This window comes from Neolamprologus brichardi, chromosome 3, assembly GCF_056152115.1.
Source record: "Neolamprologus brichardi isolate AB-2024 chromosome 3, ASM5615211v1, whole genome shotgun sequence".
NCBI classification, from domain to species: Eukaryota; Metazoa; Chordata; class Actinopteri; order Cichliformes; family Cichlidae; genus Neolamprologus; species Neolamprologus brichardi.
In genome coordinates, this window is record NC_142106.1 from 40,263,011 (window position 1) to 40,288,043 (window position 25,033).

Here is a 25,033-nt window from a genome sequence, read left to right on the forward strand (position 1 = left end):
ACACGAGCAAAACGATTCTTGTGGGTTTTGGCCGCGAGCTGCTTGTACAATCTTGCGAGACGATCCGCATAATCCGACGAGATGCAAAAAGTCAGAGATGTGCGTGCAACCTCTGTCTGGACTCGGTTGTATTAGTTTTCACCGCGGTGACCTGTTAAACTTATCGAGGTTCAGAAAAATCAATCCATCAAACTGAGCTAATATCCTCTTTTTGTGGAAGCAGGGCCAACTGGGCTGGCAGCAGTTGCTGTAGCCTGAACTACCGGCCACATGGATCCAATCATCTCACCCTGGAGCACTGGCATCTCCGAGAGCACAGGCAAAGAACTACCGCTTTTACAACTTCTTCTTTACAGGCGCGCTCCTTTCACACAGCCGCACAATATCAATAAACATGTGTACACAGGAAGTTAAGAAGCTATCCTCCGGGCACCAAGTGATGATGGGTGAAGAGGGGGCAGGTGAGGAGGGGTGAGTGGGAGGAGGGCCACAGTGAAGCGTTCGAAAGGGCTGAACCTGAAAGTCAGAATCAAATTTAATCCGACTGACTTCAAGCAATCATTCAACGTTTTTGTTTAGTTGCTGGGATAAAATTGCTATACTTCAGATTCCTAATTTATCTTTTACTTCTGGGATGGCTACAGCTTTAAAGGTTGAGCAGGTCATTCAAAGTATCCTTGTGCAAGACACTGAACCCTAAGTTGTTCTTGATGCGCTCATTGGAGTGTGAATGTCAGATAGAACGCACTTAATGTAGAAAAAAGTGCTTGTGTGAATGAGGCATGTCGTATGAGGCGCTTGAGCGAAGTAGAAAAGCGCTTTATAAGCACCAGTCAGTTTACTCCATATCTATGAGTTCTTTTGCAGCTTGGAAAGAAACTAATACAGCATTGCTGCTCTCAGCATTTGCTCTCTGCACTGCAAAAGTTCCCTTTTGACATTGCAATTATACTGAATCGCTGGTGTTAGGATCTGCAGCACGCTCTGGTTCGATTGTGCATAAAACTCCAATACACAGTGCAAACATGTACACCTCCATCTGCTAGTTCTGCATGGGAACCTTCAATCATACGAGCATGGGCCCCAGGGGAACTTTTCTTCAAGGCGGGAAGCTAATGGAGGACAGAGATGTGAGTAATCAGAGCAAAATGGGCAGGGACGAACGACCACAAGTGGCTGGTGCTCGTCGGGGGAATCTGGACGCAGAGGTTAGGCAGGGATAGGAAAACCACACTGGAAAACTGACTTGGGAATGGCATCTGGTTCCCATATCCACAGTGTATCACAATTAGCCGGCATAAGATGACTTTAATGTGTTATGTGTGTGTGTGTGTATGCTTGTTGTTATGTGTTTGGATGTTCTTGTGGGAGCAGGGACTCTGTGAACCGAGGAAGCCGATAGTGCGACTGGTTATATATTTACGTATGTGTGTGCGCGTCGTTTAAGTGGTATCAAATTATACAGGGAGGAGATCCTCCCTCCCGCAGGATCCCATCATTCCCGAGGCGAGAGGCATTTAAACAGCTTTAACACAAATTGTCAGCATGAAAAGCCAAATGTGCAGGCCAAATTTTTCCATGTGCAATACGTAAGCAAATTTCTGACCCACAAAATTCTTGTTGCGGACATGAAATGTTGAGGAACGGACAAGGCTCCACTTGGAAAAGTGTTTCTTTCGCTTCTTCTGCTGATTCGATCAGAACCGCACACTGGCTGCTTTTACATTTCTCATCATTTGATGTTGTGAGCAGGAGGAAAATTCCTTTCAATCACAAAGCTGTCAAGCTTTTTTTTCTCCCTCTCTCTAAAACTGTGAGCTTAACATTCATTCGGCGCTCCTTCAGCGCTACCGTTGCGACATCCAGTCATCCCTGTGAGCGTTCGGCTTGCTCGGCGAGCCAAAGTACGCGACTCGGTTGGCCCGAGAGCTGCGCGTCGTCATTTACTGACAAACAAGCGCCGCTCATGGGCACAGCGTGAGCAGAGGACTAACGTCGAAAAGGTCAAACTCTCAATGTTGTCACATCCAGTGCCAGTAGGCTTGTTCAAGCACCACTGCCCTTATGAGTCCAAGTAAACGCTGTCATGTCAGATAGATCCACTTTCAGCTCTCGGCGGGACTCTCTTCCCTGCCAAAGCCTGTGTGTTGTCTGCGCTCCGGCCTCTCCTGTGATGTTACGGCTGTTAGTGGACGCTTAGTTTTAAGCATACAGAACCCCACAACGCAGCAAAAAGTGTAAATGAGCACGACTTGTGAGAATGCAAGGCTTCCTCCACAAACGTCTCCTCCTCTGCATGGCAGAAGTCATCAAACTACAGCTGGAAGATGTTTTATTAACAGGTGTGGAGAGCCAGCGCATATCAGATGAAGGATGAAGAGTTGAGGGCGCCCGGACTCCTCTGCTTCACCCCAACATCGCCTCTAATCCCTGCTCCGCGACTGCATAATTCATAGATTGTGACAGATCAGCTCCAACCTGCAGCGCTGGAATCTGCGCGCAGATGAAGCGGGGAGGAGGAAACCGCTTGTCAAATACAGACACAACCAGATTTATTTACCTCATGGCTGCACTGTAGCCCTGCTTGGCCGCGGATTCCAGTGTGGTACACAGACACGCTTAAATGAGCTGAAGTTGGTTTGATGTTCCCAGTTTTTGTATCGCTTTCAAATATTTCCCCTCGTCTTTCTGACCAGATTTCAAAGCGTGCTACTTTCTCTCTCTGACTGTATAATTTTAATTTAGTATGGCATTCAGTTTGTGCTGAGAAAAAAGACACTCACGCACACAGATACACACAGTGGAGGGTGTTAGTGGGTACTTGACTGCAGCCTCAGGGATGGTGTTTTATGCTTGATTGGCACTAAATGGTGTGCACACGGAGTGGCGAGCGCTCGGGGTTGATGTTTTGACATGAAGCGGCTTTTTCAGAGGCACAGAAAGATGAGAAAAGATAAAAAACCAAGTAGGAAAGACATGATAACTTCGCCTCAGCTGTCAATTCGCAGAACCCCCACCCCCCTCCACCACCACCCCAGATAATATTTATGTGCGGTAACCGAAAAAGAAACATTTTTTCGGGTTTCGTTGGCAAGGACGGGCAAATCGCTCCTCGTGTAAGTACTCTCAGTTGAAAATCATCTGTAAGGTGTCTCATTTGAACATGAGAATAACAGGAAATCTCCAGCAGCACGTCGCCGGACAATTGAGTCTGCGACGTGAAAGCTGACGAATGCTCTGGAAAAAGACGAGGAAATCAAAACAAAGAAAATTGCTTTTCCATATCTGAAGGCAATCAGGAGCCGCCAAAGAAGATCTTCCCTGATGACTTTTGATTGAGGAGACCTATTCTCTTTCTGTCTCTGCAAACCGCAGGTCCCTGTGCGTTCATCGGTAGCTTAGTAACGATTAAGGCACATAGATCTGTAATGACTTCTGCAGCGGTCGGTTTGTTTGGCTCCGAGGGCTGTGTACAATTTACGCAGTGTTCCCGGAGTTATAGCGGGAACTGCTGAATATTCATGGCGACGTGTCCCCTGCCATCCTCCGGTTGGGCATACCAGATGTTAAAAAAGACCCATATGAGATCACTGACACCAGAATGGGCTTTTTTTATTTCAGAAACAGATTTGGTGAGCAGTGGGTGAGTCATTGCTAGATCACAGCTTTTTTTTCCCCTCGGAGCCATAAAAGCTGGACCCCCACCAAACATTTAGAGCATGTTGTGCTACCTATAAATGACTTCATCAGAAGGTGACCTGTTGGCCACAGCTGGAACACTGTCAGGTACTCATGCACAGCAGATTTACTGTCTCACTCAAAGAACCATCCTAATGAAGGCCTAAATAAAGATAAAGTAATAGCAGCATCCCATACGTTCATTGGCAAATTCACCGTCTCCTACTGCACAAACATTTCAGCGACGCTTCTTGGACTCCGATCAACTGTTGAGACACATCACAGTATGATTTTATTTGTCAGATCTAAGGCCTGGCGCGAGGGGCTGAGAAGTAAGACCACCTGCATTTACTTATGTCCCAGAACCCCGGGAGCGAGCGTCTGAGAAGGCTCGGAGGATTAACTTACAGCTTTTACAGCTCAGTCGGCACACACTATTATACCTATTCAATCACACCGGCCTTCTGGAATATAAAAATTTTTAACAGAGCTCACACGCATGTACACACGCACACGCACCGACACACACAGAGTACCCGCTTGACCTGCTTCTGCTGCAAACTGTCACAAGCTCTGGCGATTATGTATGTATGTGTGCTTCTCTCTTCATCTTTAGGGAAACTCTGAGGTTTTCCATCTGAAAGACGAGCGAATCTGCGATCACCCGGCGGTGTAATGAGGTGAGATAATCTCTTCGGGTTCAGGGCGCTGGCAGGGACAGATGCTGGTAGCGAGAATTTTATAAAGCAGGCTGCGCAGATGACGGGTGAGGGTGCCTCATAGGGGTAAGCCAATGATAAAGAGTTTATTTTAATAAGTCAGCGAGACAGCTGCTGAAATGTCTGTCAGCAAGTTTGTCGTGATTTGTTATCTTTTACATAAACAGCAAAAAAAAAAAAAACACTTTTAAAAAAGTAACTTTGTTCTTAAAGTGCATTTCAGAAATAGCACTTAGGCAACTTATCAAAGATACATTATGAAATGATATAGCACAGTTATGTCCATCAGCTAAATCTGCATAGATGTTTAGCTTATGTTAGGGGAAAGACTGGGAGCGAACATAGTGAAGCCTCCATCATTCAAAACTCCCTAATTAACACGTTACATCTTGTTTCTTTAATCAATGCTAAATATCAGCGTTTAAACCCAGTGTAATTGTTTTAAGGAGGATTATGTGCAGGATTATTTCCTGAGAGCCTGATGTATAAACCTCACCTGGCTCTTTCTTTTCTAAAATATCAAACATTTCCTTCTTCTTCTTGCTTGCGTTTCTTTTTCTTGTACACAAATTGCTCTTTGCAGCACACATACCATCCCAACCTGCTCTTGTCGCGTGCCCCTGCATGTGCCTTTTCCCCTGTAATCTTATACCTTACACAGCGGCATGCTGTCTGCACCTCAGTGCATCTCTTTTGCTCTGCTTTTACCTTCACGGGGTCATCACAAACGATGTGAAGCAGGCATACTTACAGGAGGTCCTGAAAAGAGAGAGGAAAAATCCCTGGTTAGTGTGTTTTCAATCAGCGATCAAACAGACACAGATCATCAATAGTCCACTGGAACCACTTATCCAGAATTACTAAGAACAGAAATCAGCCTCAAGCTGAGAATTATTTTTTTGGATAGGACCGTCTTCACATTTCATCTTTGCCGCGATGCGTTCACTGACAATGAGGAATGGGAGAAAGACGGCCTCTTTCAGTAATCTTTCTACCTTACAGCAGAGAACAAAAGACTCCCAGCTATTTACCATACCGCGGTTGGGCCAACAACAGTCACCAGGCCTGGCGATCGCATTTTACATTTGCGAGTAGCTCCGATTTCACTGCTACAAGAGGTTGTGTGCTTGTTAAAGAAATACCCGCACTTTTTTTTTTTTTTGTGAGGTGACACTCGTCTTTTGCCCAATTACTGCTGCTCAAAGGACTCGGTGCCAGCGCACTTCAGGGCTCCCCACAACCCTGCAAATCATTTGAGGTCTTCAGGTTCTTATTAAAAAGGTACCCAGCTGCTTTAACACTGAAATAGGGATTTTTTTCTCCTATGTCCTTGAACGCTTCTTCTTCATGACCACTGCAAATTGCTCCTACAGCTGGGATTTTAAGGAGCCGCGTGTTTGAGCCTCACTGCTCGTTTGTTTTATGGATCGTTGAGTTACAGTGGACCACTTAGTTTTTAATAAACCTGCTCCACTATGTTGTTTTTTTTTTTTTTTAAGTGTTTCAAGCTAGTAATTATGAGAAATCAAAGAAAAAAGTGTGATTTAAGGAAAGAAAAGGTACAATTTCCTATAAAAAACATAGCGGGCAACTTAAAGGTTTTAGGGTCTACAACTGTTACAGCTTCTTGACGGCCAGAGTAAAGTCAAAAAGCACTATTATCTGACACTGTAGCGTGTCATGTCTTTTATAATGCACAGTAAAAGTCACCAAGGCTCGGTTTCGCTTTCCGTTCTCACACCGTGACTTCCACTCGAACAAACGTTCAACTTTTCCGTGTGTAAAGTGGAACTGCTCACCTAATCCAAGCATCAATTCCTCCTTCTTTTTTTTTTGTGAGCGCAGGAGTCACAGACCTGATTATTCAAACGGAGAAAAAATATGCGAGGAAACGTCTAACACTTTCCAGCATTGACCACCTGCTAGAACAGTCTGAGCCTGTGGCTTCTCAATGCTACAAAACCTTCTTCATCCTAAACTGTCCTGCCACAATTTTCCTTTCCATATGTTAGCGGTAAACAAACAAGAGATCCTAATGAAGTATCCCATTCATTTTTAATGCATAGGTAAACATCACCGTCTCTTTTTCCTATTTGTTCTTTCTGTCAGCGGAGCCAAGTGGTGGGTGAAATCTTCCTCCTACCTTTGTAGATGAGTAAACTGCAAAACACCTCAGCATGAATTTATGGGAAACTCGCGACAGCATAGTTTCTTTTGGTTAAAGTGAATCATGAATTAAATATGCTCCCCTTCAACATCTACCAGAGTTGAGAACTTAAAAGAGGGAAATTGGATTTGCAGAAGGCTTACGGTGCAGAATTCAGCATGCCCCTGCCCATCAAGGACTGCATTTCTTCAGTCGCATAAATAATGTCTCTTAAATATCTTTTCAGTTTCTCCCCAGTGCGGTTTGTTTTGAGCGTTTCTCCGGGATTCAGGCTGAATCTACTTTTTAAAGCGAGTCAAACACATCCTATTTGGGGGAATTCAGCGGAAATGACTGAACTAAAACAGCGTGTCAATCTGCAAGAGCATTCAAAGCTGCGCGCACGTGAGGATGTAGATAAAACGCCGGTTTGTTAAATCTGTCTCCTGACACGATGCTTCAATCCAGTCAGTGCTTCGGTTTGCAAATATTCTACTGAATGTCGGGGCCTGTCCTTACATTTGTTCCCTATTGTTTATTCTTAATAGACTGCTGTACCTCACCAGCCCAGGCATCATGAGTGGCCATGATTGCTTGCTTGTTTCCAATTGATTTGTCAAGAGGAAGCAATTCACATTCTCCGCATTTGTTCTGGCTGAACAGAGACCAAAAAAAAAATGTGTCTGCACAATGGTGCCATTTAAACTACGCTGGCATGGTGGATGTTTATTGGGAAGTTAAGCACTGCATAAACAAAGCCTGGCGGTATCTCAGATCTGCAGCCAACCGGAACATTGGACCGCTGTCTTTCTGTAAACTCATTGTATTATTATTTTCTTATTTGACTGAAAATACAGGAAATAAAAATACTAATACTCAGCAAGCAGATCTCAAATGATTCAGTTGAATTCCTCTGACTTCCTGTGCAAATTCCAGTGTTTGGTTCTCAATCTACGAAACCAAAGCTGTTCTTTTACAGTCTGTGTCACTAAGGCTGGGGACTTTGCTTCGCCCCATCTTTCTGCCTTCCTTTTGCAAAGCTAATACTTTTTTTCCAAAGTGTTTTCTGTTTTCTGTGCTCTCGACCAAAAGGCCGACACACTCCAGATTCCATTATCACTTCCCGCTATCAGGTGAGCGGAGCGTGGACATGTTCTCGCTGCGAATTCAATTTGCGGTGACACTTCCCGTGCCGGGGAGTGTCACTGCGCGACACGTCCCAGCTGAGGTCTAGATGCCCGAGGCCTCAGCTGGGACAGATGGAGGAAGGGGAGAGGGGGAGACTGGAGGTCCTGATTACATTATAACAAGTCGCTGCTGAGTTTGTGGAGGGGGTTTAGCTCGGGACAGCATATAAACATATCCACGCTGAGCGTAAGCACGGACATGAGCAGCTTCCACCAGGTTTCCAAACACTTTTTCTGTCCCTCAGCTTTACCGGGAAAATACAGTGTTTCTGCAGCGACTGCAGCTCAAACAATCCAAGCGAACGCTGAAACCAACCGGCCACAAATTACACATCTATAACCTATTTTGGCCTCCACAGATATACAGTGTACTTTTTACATGATTGCAGCACGATTTGCTAATGTCCTCCTGAATCCTTCCTTAAACGTTTCTGGATTGAGAAAACTCGATTCAGATTCAGACAAACACACAAACACACAAATGTGCATACCAGGGTCTCCATTACGGCCTCTTCTTCCCCGCTTTCCCGGAGGTCCTGGAAAAAAAAAAAGAAGAAGAATGCGATTGTCATTTTGTTTGTGTAAGTTTCATATTCTACAAGTGTTCTCGCTCTCACTTTTACACACCAGCGTGAGGAAAAACCTCCAATGTGAAAAGTTCACATTGGAAAACCAAACACGTTCCAGCCTCACTGCTTATTAAGCATTGAGGCTTTATGTATATGTAGACATAAGTCGAGGTGGAAGAAAAAACTCCAAGGTCTGCCTCATGCTGTCATTTTTTTTATTTATTTTTTTCCTTTTAAAGGTTGTCTTTCAGCACGGATGCCCAGGTTTGAAAATTGTTTATCTTAACTAGCGCGTTTGTGTTTGCCATCTTCCTGTCAACACTATCATGCTGCTAAAGCTCAGCTGGAGGAGTAAAACAATTACACGCTTAGCCAGGTTGTACAAGTTGAAGGCTTGACTAGATCGTACTGAATACAGGTAATGCTTCAAAAAAAAAGAAGAAAAAGTGTAAATATCTCTAATTTCCTAATTAAAGAAAACTAATTTTCTTGTTTCTGGCTTTTTGTTGTCATTTCCACAGTAAAATGCCAGCATTTTAACATTTTTAACATTAAAACATTAATAGCCCTGCAACGATGTTTATATAGCTTCTCACTTGCATTGCACAGCCGCCAGGATCGACAGTTTGATTATTTTCTATTAATTTACTAACCTTACCTAACTCAGGGCCACTGTAGTCTGTGCTGGTTCTGGACTAATTGTATGACAAATCTAAGCTAAACTCATTTCTAGTGCCAGTTCGAATGACTTATTAACAGCCTGAGTTGCCTTCAAGGGGGAGGAACTGACGGTCACAGTACTTGCGTGACAGGGTCGGGAGAAGTGTGTTTGTATGAAGTGGTATTCTTTACGCTTGACTAGCAGTTGTGAACAAACACACTGGCTAGTGTGTCTCCTCAAAACCATCCAAATTCTGACTTAACAAACTGGGTGAACATCAGTCTCAGGCAGTGGAAAACGTGCCATATCAGTGGCTACTCCTATAATTAAGGAAAACTGACAGATATAGGATTTTTGAGACCAATATTGTTATCGATATTTAAAAATTCAATATTTTGATATTTTTTTCCAGGCACAAGAAACATAGATAGACTTCCATTAACACTTGTTCTGTGTAGTTATGTATTTTAAACATGGGTGTTGCCAACAGAGAAACTGCAACGTGTCCACTGGTGGATATAATATGCAACGTCAACAGCCATAACATGACTGAAGAATGTTATCAGCCATTATAAATGCAGATATTGCTATATCTGGCAGCACAATGGTGTGGTAATTAGCATTGTTGCTGCACAGCAAGAAGGTCCTGAGTTTGATTTCACCCTTCTGTGTGGAGTTTGCGTGTTCTCCCCGTGTTTGCGTGGAATCTCTCTGGGTACTCTGGCTCCCTCTCACAATCCAAAGACATGCAGTTAGTGGGATTAGGGTAATTGGTCATTCTAAATTGCCCATAAGTGTGAATGTGAGTTCAAATGGTTGTTTGTCTCTATGCGTTAGCCCTGTGCAAGACTGATGACCTGCCCTTGGTGTATCCCGCCTCTCACCCTATGGTAGCTGGGATAGGCTCCAGCCCCCCGGTGACCCTGAAAAGGATAAGCGTAAGAGGATGGATGACGCTATATCAGCCACACTATCTTGCCAATAAATTGATGAGTTCTTTTTTAATCAAAAAAACTGCATTGAGTCATCATGTTAGAGGTTCAAGATAATCACAGTCATGAAACAATTTCAGGTGACTCTGAACTCTCTCTAGGTAACGCTGCAGTTATGCTGATGAGGGCTTCCCATGATGCACTGAGAGTTTCTTCTACATTCACCTTATCCTCACTCTCTATGTATTTATACACTGCTCTGCATTTAAATTTTAGTTATAATTGATCTTCTTCCCTGTCTTCCTCCCTTCACCCCCAATCAGATGGCTGCCACTCCCTAAACCTGGTTGTGCTGGAAGTTTCTTCCTGTTAAGAGAAGGTTTTTCCTTCCCACTGTCACCAAATGCTTGCTCATTTAGGTTTGTCTGATTGTTGGAATTCTCTATGTGTTATTGTAGGGTCTTTACTTTACAGTATAAAGCATCTTGAGGCTTTTTTTTGTTGATTTGGTGCTGTATATAAAACTGTACTGAATTGAGCAAAATAAATAGAATTGGTGAAAGTTTCTGAAGAGAGCGCACAGCACAGAATTAATTATTTGGGTATTAAATGGTGCTCCAAGAAATGACTTTGATGCTAGGCTTTCATGTTCAGCTAAAGTATGCAAGTATGCAAAACAATCATACTAATTACGAATCTAAATAGCTGAAATTGACCTCCATACCCTGCGTGCAAACCAGATGCATGCCTGTAAGTATGGTGCAAAACAAAAATAAAAATCCTGTTTATGCTGTGTTTGGCTGATTTATGCCATTCCAGATGTGTCATTAGGGTGCAAAACGCAGGATTATGTTGCACAACTCTTTGTATGATGCTAAGTGCTCAATTTGATACCACTGCTTGGCTCAGCCTCCACTTCCAACTTTTGAACCCTTTCCAGGATAATGTCAGCTGCTGCCAGTGAAGGGTCCAGGCAAAGTTTAAGGAATGAAACCACAGGTGGAGCCTGACTCTCACTTTACTGTGGTTCATATCAACCCTGGGTTCTCCATAGGTTTGTATTTTAAAAGAAACAGAAGGGGGTTTACTGTGTTTGGCAGTCGCTTCATTACTGCTCACTTTGAAATGACACATGACATCTCAGAGAGGAATATTCTGTACGACAAGATGACATCCTTCTGATTTCAGTAGGATATTTTTGACAACCTTTAAGAAAATACTACCTTCAAGGGAGTGTGTGGTCCAGACGAAATACCCTACGCGATTTTTAGATATCATCATGATTCCTAATATTCATCACAATATTTTTTATTCAGATTATAGGCTGTAAGGAGATATCACCATAGAATCCAGACTATACACTGAACTTGGTGAAGAGTGCTCTAAGCCAACAACAATATTTCAGTTTATGAAACATTAATGAAAGAATAACTTAACAATGTCTATAACGGCCAGTCCAAACACGTTGTCAGATGTATTCAAGTTTCCTTAAGACAAAAAAAAGTGACCAGAACCTCTTTAAAAAAATGAAATCAACAGCTGGATTCTAGGGCGAGGGGAGACATTCGGCTGCCTGTTAAGGCAAAACATCACTCTTGCTCAAAAACATTGTTTTGGCCCGCTGTTTTCTCACAGTATCCCATGTACAGCGGTTTTGGGAAAAAATCTGGCCGGGAATGTCATGACGTGGGTCACTAACTACGAACAATCTGTTGAAACCTTTACAGCATATTTTAAAAATGAAAGTGAAATAAATCAGAGTGAATTTAATGTTCGTATTAAATGTTTGGCCAGGCGAAGATTTTGGTCAGACATAACAAAAATGGACCTTGTGGTGTTGAATGTTGTGTTTTTACATTGTGTTATTTGGTGGCTTTTATATTTGAGAAAGGAAGCAGCAGAGAGCCACATTACAATGCACAACCACGGATTACGGTTTGGCTTGTTTTTTTACTAGGCTACACTGACGGTAATGTCAGTCCATTTGTTTTCAGTGACTACTGTAGATATACTCACATTTATCCTAATGGTTGATCCCCTCACATCTTTATATAATGAATTACAAGCTTATTTTATTCAGCTGACCATAAATTTACCAAATATGTCCAAAGTGGGCTGAAAAACTAAGCTAAAGCTAGAGTGCCAAAAAGTGCCCTACTTTAAATAGCTTTGTCTTGATATCCCTGTCTGTGTGATGTACCATTACACTTTATGGATGCACCTTACTCATGTCTCAATCACACTAGAGTATAAACAGCATGGCATTTGCCTTTTGACTAGGAAAACTGTGATTTCCCAGTGTCTGCTGTGAAGTAGTTAAGGTCGTTACGGACCAACCAGATGTTGTCTGTGCAGGGCCCTCAACCTCAGGACAGCCACTTTGATCACAAGGTGATAACTTGTGATCTGCTATTATTGTCATAACTGACAATAATAGCAGAATAATTTCTAAACACGGGCAGACTGCCACCAAGTAGCAGTCAGTTAGATTTCTGCATGTGTAAGACAGATTTTTAATAGATGACAATAGATTTGCAACTATCCCAGTTAATCCACATGTTACAACAAACAGATTATGTTTAATTTCCAATTACTGATCCGATTACTCTGCATTGATCCCATTCAAATGCAGAATGATAGCTGACAGACATAACATCTTATTGCTGTTTTTTACCATTAAGACACAAACAGCAACTGACTGTGAGTATTAGCACTAACCACAGCATGCACTAATCAAGATGGCTGCTGTGCACTGTTAGAATAAAACATTAAATATCAATCGCCACCATTCAAAGGAAATCTGGTCAAAGAGAATCTCAGTTTTGTTACCTTAACTGCAAATATCTCTCAAAGCTATGTCTGAAAAACACAATTTATTAAATGGTTTTTGATGCATAAAATCCAAATAAACAATGAGCTATATTGCCCCAAATCCTTATCCAGCAAACCTCTGATATGAGGTAAAAACACACTCACACAGGCCAAGCGGTGTGACCTGGCCAGTCAACGTGCTAGCGACTTTTCTTTCGTTAGCTTGTGGTGATAACATCATGTGGACTGTGATCATTGGTTACATGTTCTTGTAGTAGTTTATCGAAAATATCATTCACAAACCTGCTACAACAGACAATTCAACTATTTACACTACTGCTAAACCATAATAGTTAACAAAAATCTAAATATTCATATAAAATCTGCTTTTCCATCTTAATCTAGAAGTTTTTTAATTTCAGTTAGCATAAAAAAAGCTTTAAAAAATTAACAGTTTTGGTCTTGAGCCTTGTTTTTGTGCATATGCAATATAATCAAACACACTGTGAAAAGTATCTTTGTTCACTAAAATTGTCAAATTGTCATTTGTAGACAAGTCAAAGCAGAAACACTGCTTTAACACGGTAATCACTTCTCTACAGCAGCGACGGCATTGTATTGACTAAACTGATGGATATAAATTGACTTGATTGGTACCATGTTAGCTGTGAGAGCAGCATGAAACCATCAGCACAACAATTTTCTGCTTTCCTACAATGCAGTGTGGGGTTTTTACACCCCGCAGAGTGTTATTGGTCCAAAATATTGACACTATTAGTCATTCTAAAGCTATTTCGAACAACAAAAAAAAGTAATTGGCAGCATTGTGAAACATGCTGTTTTAAGCCATGGCTATATTGTTTTTGAATAATTCTGCTCATGCCATTCATTACAACCTTATTTCAAAGCTATGCGTTGTTTGACATAATAAATTTCTTGTTTATACTTCATGGAATTGAAACATAATTGCCTTTTAGCACTGCCCACCATCCATAAAATACAGATTGGTCCGGCACAGCTAACAGCACAGAATCCGTTTCTCCTTTCTCTCCAAATCAATCAGTTTTAAGTGAACCAGGCCCCGGCCGGACTCATTTACAATACCAGCATTGTTACTGAGCTTGATATACATAATCAAACCATTCAAAGCTTCCCTCTCAAAGTAATAAAGCTATCCCTGAGAATAAAAGTCAAAATTATGCCAGAAATAGCAAACAGGGTACCAGCTTCAACCTCCAAAGTAAATCAAGTTTGACGAGAATTGGCTTTAGATTTCACAGTAAGCCCAGTTGTCCCATTCCTGGGTACGGTGAACAAATTGAGATGTTTTCTGAAACTGCAGGCAGAAATCATACACAGTTTATAATACCCCTTGTTAAAATGTCATCACGAGTGAAGCTTAAAACTTTTGATCTTCAACACGGTCTGTGTCACTTGCTGTGGTCTCTTTAATTGCAAATAAAGAGGAACGCTGAGTGTTCATTTAAATGCATCAAAGGTTTCTGTTAAAGATAGAAAAAGCCTAAAATCGCCCGTTTTGAAAGACTAGTTTGTTAATGCCACAAGCAAGATCTCCTTCTTGAACTGAACCTACAGTGCAAAAGTGTTCAGCCCCCCCCCCTCATATATTCAAAAATCTGAAACCATAATTGGTATATAAGTATAAGTATATAAGGACAAATGTGTATAAGGAGTTTGTACAATTCTAATAGGCTTTAAACTCAATATTTGGTATGACCACTTTTATTTTTCGAAAAAGCCTGAAATCTAATATGCAAACTTTTCTCTCAGTCTTCAAGAAAAGTTCTTCGGGTTTCGTGAAGGACATTAAAATGTTGGTTAATTTTTTTTTCATTCCCTGTTAACACAGTCCCACACTGCTTCAATAATGTTGATGTCTGGGCTCTGGGGAGGCCAATCTAAGACTGATAATTTTCCGCAGTGTGCTTTTCTATCCAGGTATACTTTCTCTGCACATTTTCCAGATGGTACTACATCATGGATCAAAATCTGCCTACATACTGGTCTATCAAACTCTAATTTATCTTGACATTTTTGGTATTTTTCATAGACTCATCTAAAGAAATGGGAACAAGTCATGTGTGAAAGATGTTCAGAACAGTTTCTCAAAACCACTTTAAAAATGTCAGGGTCCTGGGTCCCCTGACCCAGCATGTTTAGTTCTTTGTGCTTTTTGTATTATTGTACTTGTGTGATTTATTCTATGGTTTCTAGTTTCGATCCCTTGCCCTTCATGTTTCTCTGTGTACCCTCTGTTCTGTGTAAGTCTGTGTCTGCATGTTTGAGTTGACCTCTGTGTCTTTCGGTTCTTAGAGTCCTCTACCTTATGGTTTGTCTCTGTTTCTTAGTTGCGGTCTCCACTGTGTCAAGTTCGCGTCTCTATGTCATACTTCCTGTTTTACTTTGAAGGTCCGTGTCTTATGTGAATGCGTCCTGCTTTCCTTGTCTCGTCAGTCCTGATTTCTCCCAGCCGTGCCCTCCTTCTGTGTCTCATTCCCCTCGTTACTTCCCAGTGTATTTAAACCCTGTGTTTCTCTGAGTCAGTGTCGCGTCGTCCCTCATGCTGTGTGGATCTCCCTGTGAGTTTAGTTTGTGAGTTTCCAGTTTAGTTTAGTTTAGTTTGCTTTGTATGACTTTCTCCTGCCAGCAAATAAAGCTGAGTTCTTTGTGTTTAAACCTTGTGCCTGAGTGCCTGCATTTTGGGTCCAACTCCTGCCTGCCTCACAGCGATTCATGACAAAAAATGACAAGTCAGTAAAATATAAAGAACTGAGGGGTGGCTCAATACTTTGCACAGTAATGAAGCCATTTGTCCATGACTCATTTTAAGACTACTTATAATTTTAAATTTTAACCAGCCAAAACTTTGGATACCAAAAGCACGGCATACTGACCTTGCTGTTTATTTATAATAATGTCCACACAATGTCCAATATAAATGTCATATTAGTTCAGTGCTTCTAACTACTTCAGATGGGAATGATTCAGAAACTGACGTGAACAAAATTTGTGGGATTTGGTTCAGTTATGTTAAGTGACACTGGCTTTGCCATGACTGTCAGGTCCCATCGTGACTAAAGTTGCGCCTGCTTCATTGTTGAGTCGATAAACACTACAATATCACAGTGTGGCCCAAACTAGCCTCAGACCTTGGCTCTCAAAGATGAGTTGAAATGTTCAGAATATTTCTAATAAAAAAAAACACAACTGTTATGATCAATGTCTAAAGCATTCCAAGGATTTAGGAAGATTTGGTCAAAACAGACTTTAATATAGTCCATTTAATTCCACAACATGGATGGATGAGTTTATTAAACCTGGCAACTCTTGGGTATCCAGGTCAGAGGAACTAAAGCTGCACAAAAGCTGGCTTTCTACTGTACAATCATCTGTTACTTTACAAGTACATTTTTGTGGAAACGTCTGGCAAAGACGAAGACGTTCTTGATCCAAGATCCTCATTACTCGGCATGACAATGAATAAATCAATACATGAAATGCTAATTCGCGGAACAATGTGTCCACTGTCCAAAGGAGAAAAAAATGGAAATTCAACCACGATTTTACAATCATCCTTGTCCATGAATGTCACTGCTCTCTTCATCTGTGTATTGTTGTCAGAAATGGGAATTGCAAAATCTAAAAGCAAAGACGCAGAAGACTGCTCCTCACAAAAACCTCAAGTCAGCGGATTTACTGAGCTAAAAAAGAAAAAAGAACAATAATAAAGTGCTCAGTGTCAAACCTGACAGACACATGTGAGGATCACGTCAAAATTTTTAATAATCTGGACCTTCCATATTGCGCCACGTTGAGCAAATTCAATCCAGCTTGCTGAACTACTGCACTGGCCCCTGAGGTCTTTGAGGTTACGCAGATGCAGTCCAACGTTAAAGTGCATCTGTGCTCCCCTCACACAAACACCTGATTCTGAAGAGTCAACGGAGTGGTACAAAAAGATAGATGAAGATCTGGATTGTCTCTCCATCAGTTTTACACCCCTCTTGGGAACATCACTCACGGGTATTGTTGAGTGATATAGGAAAGTCCTCTCAAACTTGAGATCGGCTAAGTTGGCCCCAGAAGGAAGTCCTTGGACTCTCATTGACCCTACCTACCTTTACGAACCCCATCACCTCCCCAACATCGTTCAGTTTAAGAGAGATAAATAAGTCAAACAAAGAGCTTCTTCTCAAAGAGGTCGTTAGGCACTAAAAGGCTCCAAAACCCAAAATGACCATATTACACTCTAAACATTAGCAGCAGCATGTCCGGTGGACTCCCTCGTTATCATGTCTAATGGCTTACTCAAAGAACAGAAAAGTTGCATGGATTATACCAACTGTACCAATGGTTGGATGTGCGTACTCTGACGTACAGCTTGCAGTTCGCATTCACATAGCAAGCTTCACTTGTGTCACTAGAAGTTCAAGTCCTGGAAATGAGAGGCAAGGCTTCCAAATTCCTGCAATCTGATACAAAGAACAGACTACAGCACGGTCGGCGTGTATAGTTACGTCTTTTCAAAGAGCAACCCTATTATCAGCCATGTTTAATGGTAGCGGTTCTTTAACTGCCTTCAAACTGTTGGGGTTATTTTTCTTGCGAGCCAAAAATAAGCGGCGGACTGTAACACGTGCAGGTAAAAGGAAAAAAAGGTTTGTTAACTTGTTTAGAGAGCGCAAAGCTACTAACCCTAAACCCCAACTACTTCTTCTTCTTCACTTTTTTTTTTCCTTGTAACAGCTTCTTGAAGTTTTTTGGCAACTTCATATAAACAGCAAACTCTGCAAAAGAATTTGGAGGCCTATTTTAATTTTCCCCAGACCCGCATTTAAATCCCAGCCCGACCTAGAAAAACAGTGTTTGTAAGGATATTTCACATTATTCTCTGATTCTGGGGCATATATCTTCATTATCGTTATTTCCAACTGCATTAACTCCGACGCAACAATTCCCTGAATAAATATGATGATTATAGTCATTTCCTAAATACTTATTTTCAATTATATTTAATTCGTTGCCCCAAAAAGAGAGGCACATTGTGTCTGATTTTTACATTTACTTACTGTCCTCTCTTTGTCCAGTCATTTTGTCACCGCAGAAAATCAGAAAATCCAGTCCATTGCAATGCTACAGGGCATTTCCTGTATCTATTTCAGTGCCAATCAAAAGCCATTTGTATTGTCTCTGTAACAAATTTATTGTAAGATGCAGATAGATTTGTTTACAGAGTGCTACTCAAGACAGTAAAGCTACAGTAAAGCAAAACATCTCACTGATTACAGCCTAAATGTAATCTAATGAACAGTCATGAGAAGTAATGAACAGCGACGCCCGCCTCATAAACTCTAATGAAACTCAGTTCTGTCATTATTAATTACAAGACGCCATGAAAAACATGTTGTGTTGTTATTACGTTAAAGTTCAAACTAATTCACAGCACCAACAGCCCACTGGTTAATGTCAGAAAGTCCCAAGATATCACCACGAAGCAATTGGAAACTAATTACACGAACCAGGATTCATTACAACGCAGAAAGCAGATCCTGATTTTTTATTTTTTATTTTAATGAGGCATGTTTTCTGGGAGCATCCCTGCACACCCTCAGCAGTGGTCAGGGTATGTTGTTATCAGCTTGAAATGAATTCATTTCTCCATCCGTCCCTGATGAATAAGGCAATTTTGTGCCTGTGTATGTGAATGTGGTGTGTGTACGTTGGCTGGGTTCTGCGCTGCGTTTGTCCAGATGCCAGTTATCAGTTCATTAAACCAATCAATCCATTAGGATGTGAGGAACTGTCTATCGCTGCAGGCTCCATTAACGCTGCGTCAAGCAGACTGAAACCGGTATTAAAAATGCATCTTCCTCTCCTTCTGCCACACTAAAAAAAAACGAAAACAGTCTCCCAGTGTTACACTAGTTGAAGGCAAAGAAACTTTCTTTCTTTTTTACAGCACACCGCCAGTTAGGACAGTCCTGCAGTCGTCTTTCAAAGGTAACCTCATAATAAAGACGTACAGTGACTCAGACACGTTTAACGCCCAGCTCCGTGGAGTGAAAATCATTACAGAACCGAACAAGAGCTTTGTCACAGAAGACACATGACGTGACTATGACTATGGTTGGCAAGCATGCGTGGATCATCCACGTTTTTCGCTTCGGTTCAGTGTCAAGGCTTGAACGCTCCTGAAGAGGAAGTAAGGCCTTTGAGAGAGAGCCTTTTCATCACCTTCAGAGATCAATGTGTTTTCCTCTGGCAGCAGGCTCAGTGCTGGGATACTTGAGACCCACCCCGTTAGCTGCACACTGCAATTATCCTCCCCACAGAACTGACTGCGGTTGTGATGGAAGCAGAACACACTCCCTGATGAGGGGAGGTCAGTAATAAGCCAATCGATCGGCCAAGTCGCGTTGCTTTAATGCAAGGAGTTAAACTGGCACAGTCGGCCTTCCCGACGACTCTATCAGGAACCTTCACTGTATCCCGAGGACATTCCTGGAAACATGTGCTTGCATTCAAGGGAGTGTTACTTATGGGTAACATCATGACTGTTAGCTATACCGTTTCATCTTGTGAAAATGAAAAATAAAAACGCCAGGATGAGCCCAGCTTAGCTTGGCAACGGTGAAGTGTAATCCACAGTGGAAATGAATGGTTTCTTTTTAGTGTTAACCAAGTCATATCTTGGCATGTCCTCCCCCCAGATCGCACGGGGGCTTCCAATCTACCAGATAAATAAAACCTAATCTAATTGCCATGACAAAATCGCCGTCTAGAGCCAACAGTCTAGTCAACTTTCACTGAACTGCAGCTTCATCCACCTGTGCCTTCATTTCAACACTGGTCTGTTCAAATAACAGCGTTAAGGAGGGACAAAGAGTGACCAAGAGTTAATTATTTGACTCGGCATATACTAGTGTTTCCAGACCACTGTGCCGTGGCACATAGGTGTGCCGTAGAAGGTTATCTGGTTCCAGCTGATTAGTCCTCTAAGCCAGCGGTCCCCAACCCCCGGGCCACAGACCGGTACCGGTCAGTAAGTCGCTTGATGCCGGGCCGCGAGAGTTGAGGCTCGGGTGTGAAATTTATGGTTTTCAGGGTTTTCATCATTAACTCAGTTTCCCTGGGTCTTTTCCCATGTGTTATGAATAATTCTTCTTTTTTTGGCACCGGTACTGGTTTTATTTTGATGTACTTATCCGCGACATCTTAAAGGCTGGTCGGTAAAAGTATTGTCGGACATAAACCGGTCCGTGGAACAAAAAAGGTTGGTGACCGCTGCCCTAAGCGACCAGCGTGAGTAATGGGCAGAACAGTTACATACTCTTCCACTAAAGGACAGTACAACTACCTGCCCCAATTAAATGGGTTGCCATCTGCCAACTGCCAGTAAAACTGAAGAAGACGAAGAACAAATGACATAATGGTCATACTGTGAGACGACGCAGCACCTACTGCCGATTGATAAATATTTGAAAAGAATCTGACCTGGGTCCCGGAGAAAATTCTGACCCAAACGAAGGCCCTAGCATGAGTAGTGGTCATAAGAAAGCAAAAAAAGTATACTGGGGACAAACCGAACCAATTCCGCTGTGCCTGGTGCGCAGAGAAAAATGCATCAATATGCATTTTGTGACATTTTTGTTGTGCTGTGTGATTTTTCGAATGTGAAATATTGGATTCTAGTGAAAATCTATTTCAGCATAATCTGACCTCTAAACTGATTTGACCATTCAGGTTGGAAGAGTCTAAATTTACCCTTCTAAAGTGCAGCTCTGAGGCATCCTGTTGAATACCAAGGAAACTGAGGACACACTGAGACGTGGCCAAATGGCTCTTCAGGGGATCAGCCAGAAGATACGTTGAAAGCTTATGAAGGGCGTGTTTGGCGACCATTGTACCGAGCATAGTGATGGCGGCATGCATAGTAATACATACACCTTCTTATGGGTGTGTGCTTGAGCTGCTAAAATCGTCACAAGAGGATTTCTGTAACTGGGACATAACGTGCATGATTAGCTTCAAATGATCCTTCTCTTGTTCAAGTTCAAATGAAATACTTTATCTGTGTTTAAGGCTTTTGTGGCTATTAAATGTCACATTGGAATCGCGTGTAACCCTATACCTGCTGCTAACGGACGCTATGACTGCTGGCTGACCTTATCAACACCAGAGTTGTGAGAGCCAATGGTGTGTGGTGTGCGAGTGTGTATATGTGTGTGTAGCTGGATTTAAAAGACATTGGGCTATACAATATGGACCACAGGGCCCCAAACTACTCAAGGACAGTTCTTCAAACCAATGAAGTCACCGGAGAAAAGCCAGCAGCGCTCAAGTCCAAAATGCTATTACAATACTCAGCTATTTTAATAAACTAGAATACAGTTTGTTATCCTCATTACATTAGTGTCATGTTTGGTTGGATACTGTAGGATAGCCAACAACTAGCATGGTTTGAGGTAATCAGAGGTAACTATTTTTTAACTGCTTGTGGTTGTTCTTGTTTTTTTTAACTGTACAGAGGCTACCACAGCAAATACCTTTCAGTTCAGATGGAGTCAGAGCGTCAAAACAAGCCATAACCACCGTTGGTCTTTACTGTCTTTACACCAAAGATTTGATTGATCAATATTGACAGCTACCAATAAAATGAAACCAGTTCCATGAAGTTCTGCTCTGTATGGAATCGTTTTACTTTCTGTTCAATGACCCTTTCCCTTTCTGACAATCCCCAACATTACTTCTACTGAAAAAAATATCACATGGTTAGAGGGTTCAACTAAATTACAAAATACACTGTGAATCTATTAGATTTGGATTTGGAATTTGGGTTTGGTCTGGCACAAGAAAGTGTTTATATATTTTCTTCTTCTTTCTCGTCCTTTTAAATTTAGGCAAACTTATCCTCAAATCTAAGCGAACACAATCCCACTGTCTGGTCAGTAAAGCTGCAGTTTCACTTATGTGCGGGACGTTTCCATTCCCTTTGATCTGATTTGGTTGGGACTCCGGTATTGTTTTTTTTCCTTCACTCTTTAATGTATTCTATCTCCCAAGGGACTTTCACTATGTTTCAACTTATCGGCCAACCTCGGTGGTCTGAAGCTGGTGCTTACGTGAGGGTTCAGGCTTGGTGGATTATCCTGCAACAGTTTGAGCACGCAAGCATGACGGGTACAGGCTCTTATGTCACAGATACCCTATCTTGTCAGCAGCAAAGGAAAATATAAGATAGACAGGCTGTGAGTGTGGTGGGCTACAAAGGCGATCGCTTAGTAGAATAGAGGGATGAAAGATTTAAGGGAAAAATGGAAAGTCTACAGTCTAGAGCAACATGCTTTTGACCCTGTTGCGTGGAGTTGTTGAATTCACTGCCCTTATAAAACTCCTCAGTCAGAGCAGATATTACAGTTGTTACATTTCAGCTATGTAGACTTGACATTAAATCTTTTTATCGTTTAAGATTAAAGAATGAGCGCGACTCGTATAATCAAGGCTTGAAACTAGAAATGTATCAAAATGAAAATGCTCCACTGGCCTCACTAAAGATGAGTGCCAATTTAGCCCTCTGCTGGGCACGAGCTGCAAAAAATACAATCCAATTTTTCCATTCAGCACTCCAGTGAATCATAAAATAATGGCACAGTATGTCAAATCGGCTCCAGATATATAAAGTGCAATTTGAAGAGAAGCCTCTTCTCACCAGACCAGCAGGTGTTGACAGACTGAGATGCGAGGTTGATATTCGAGTGGGAACAGGTAGGTGAAGTTAGCGGAAGTGGCATTAACAAACAAATAACTTGAGATGATTAAAAAACGACGGTGATAAGAGGCTACTTCTGTGCATATCTGCAACACATCCGATATTATGTGGACTGTCGTATCACAAATCCCTTAAGAAGACTGATGAAAACAACCTGACAACAGAATTTCAAGGCTTTCCTAACCGACCAAAATAAACACAGGGTAGCTCAGACGAGCTCTGGGAGAATGCTGAAAGCTGTAAGTGTCTCCCAGCCGTGAATGAGTCCTGAGTGGAAACAAAAATAAAGTGTCATCTTCAGGCTGTCAGTCTTAAACTCACTGAAAGTCAGCCAGTAGGGAGTTTATTTTCCCAAACCCAGGAAACCCCTCTGGATGCTCAGGGATATACAACATTCCTCTAAAAAGACATGACCAAAACAACTAAATTTAAATGAAACACTCTTATTAGGGATTATTTCAAGCCACAAATCATGGTGATCTTTCCACTACGGCCTTCAAATGATGGGCTGTGAGCGAAAGTAGATGTATCATAGCGCAAAACATTCAGCTGGAAGGGAAATGAATTGGTACGAAAGCCAAAGCAGCCTGCACATGAACAAAGCTCACATTTTTCTAACCTCAGCAAATCTTTCCTTTTAAAAAACACACACAAACCACTGCACCTTCAGTTGCTTTTGTAAGCCATTAATTCCCCTTAATGAGGGCAATTTTTTCACAAAGCTCTCACAGTTCCTAAGGATCTTCCTCCGGAGCTGAGTCATAGCCGGCAACTACAAGCTTTATACATACCTCACTCATTTTTACTGCAGTAATTGGTGTAAAAACAATGCTGCTGCATTGAGTCAGGGGACTCTTTATAAGAGTTAATTCCTTCTTCTTACCTTATTTCCAATCAAAATAAATTGGATAAAACCTACTCACATTACTGCTTAAGCTACAAGAAGGATTTCTAATGAAAATTATTTCCGTATTAGAACACCAGTTGTTAGGTCAAGCTTCCATCTTGGGGAAAAATCCTTGCTATTAAAGAAACTTGACAACTGTGGTGGAAAATCCGTTTTCATTTTCCTGCAGAAACTTTCCAGGTGCAAAGAGTGTAGGCCTCTGGGATGAAGTACAGCAGTAAGACCCATAATAGATGTAAAATTGATTAATACAGGCAATATGAAAAGGAAGAGCTGGAGCTGAGTTGGGTTGCAAAGTGGCATGCAGATGAGCAATAACTGCAGAGAGGCTGTAGGTGAGGTTAGCAGTGCACTGCTGTATTCTCTACACTAAGCCTACCTTTCATAGTTCCTAGCTTACGTATGTAGCTTCCTGATTTAAAGGTCAGTTGGCTTCTCCCATCTGCCTGTCAAAAATATCTATGGCAAGTACTGAACCCAAGGTTGCCCTCCAGCGCATCAGTACAGTGTGAGTGTGTGCATGCAAAAGCTCAAAAGTGCAAAATTTTAAAAAAAAAAGGTGTGCAAATGAGTGTACAAGGCAAAAAGGATGTGCTAGAGTAGAAAACCACCAGTAAACGCTGCCTGCCTGCTTGTCTGGTTTACGTCTATCCATATCACAGTAAAGGTTGTCTCACTATGAATTCAACAGGCATTCAAACCGTGTCAATATTCCAATCAGTGTTTCTAATTAAATGTACACATTAACACTAAAAGTAATAAAAAAGAGATTACTGAGCAAGACCAGCAAGATGAAATCGAATCAGGTATTTTTGCCTTCAGACAACACGCCATGAAACTCATATTCATGAGCCGTGATATTAATATCACAGCACCATCTGCCCCCAACAGCTTTACGTAAAACCAGTGACACAGACTGTGAACCATGGTGTCCACTGCTCACATGATCTAAGAAACATCAACATTAGATTACACGCCAGCACACAAATATAATAAAAACATCTGGGAAGCAGAATGCATTATTAGAATGCAGTAGTGTAATTGTATTAACCAAAATACTTGGTGCCAAATAAGACCGTTAGCTCATCAACACAGTGAAAATATAGCAAATCATATGTGATGCCCGCCAGCTGAGGATTTTTTTTCTGTCATTAACAGAGAAATGCCAGACACGGCAACACAATGTCTCATGAGAAATAACTGGAGGAGATTTTTCACAAGCCCTTGAAGTTTGACAGTAAAAACAAAGAGTGTTTTTAAAGTGTTCGGGCAAAGTCCCTCCGCTTCATGTTTCCTCTCTACGTGTCAGTCAAACTGACCAAGTCAAAGGTTATGGGCAGAGGAGGAGGGGAGCTCATCCTCTTGGGATGATTTATAATCCTGACCTGTAGTTTCAGGTGGCTGCAGGGCTACAGCAAAGCTGGCAGTGGGGCCCCGGCCCTTCCATCATGACATATTGTTACTATTATGGTTTTTATCCTAAAGGTTTAGCAAAGGATCTACAAACATTTGCCACTTCCTCATCTCGCAGCCATTAGGTGCCTTGAAATAAATATTTTCCTCTAAAATCGCACATATATTTGAAAAATGCAATTTCCATCATTCCAATGATGATTAAAATAATAAAAATATT

The 25,033-nt window shown here is 41.7% G+C and overlaps 1 protein-coding gene across 1 annotated transcript in view; it reads right to left on the reverse strand.

Annotated features, from left to right (window-relative positions):
- Nucleotides 1–25,033, reverse strand: part of col25a1 (collagen type XXV alpha 1 chain) — a 154,556-nt gene that overhangs the window by 60,224 nt on the left and 69,299 nt on the right. The window contains exons 3-4 of the mRNA XM_087837642.1: nucleotides 8,222–8,266; nucleotides 7,828–7,835 (exon numbers count right to left, since the gene is read on the reverse strand). Of these exons, the coding sequence (XP_087693768.1) occupies nucleotides 7,828–7,835; nucleotides 8,222–8,266 (53 nt within the window). The remainder of the gene's footprint in view (nucleotides 1–7,827; nucleotides 7,836–8,221; nucleotides 8,267–25,033) is intronic.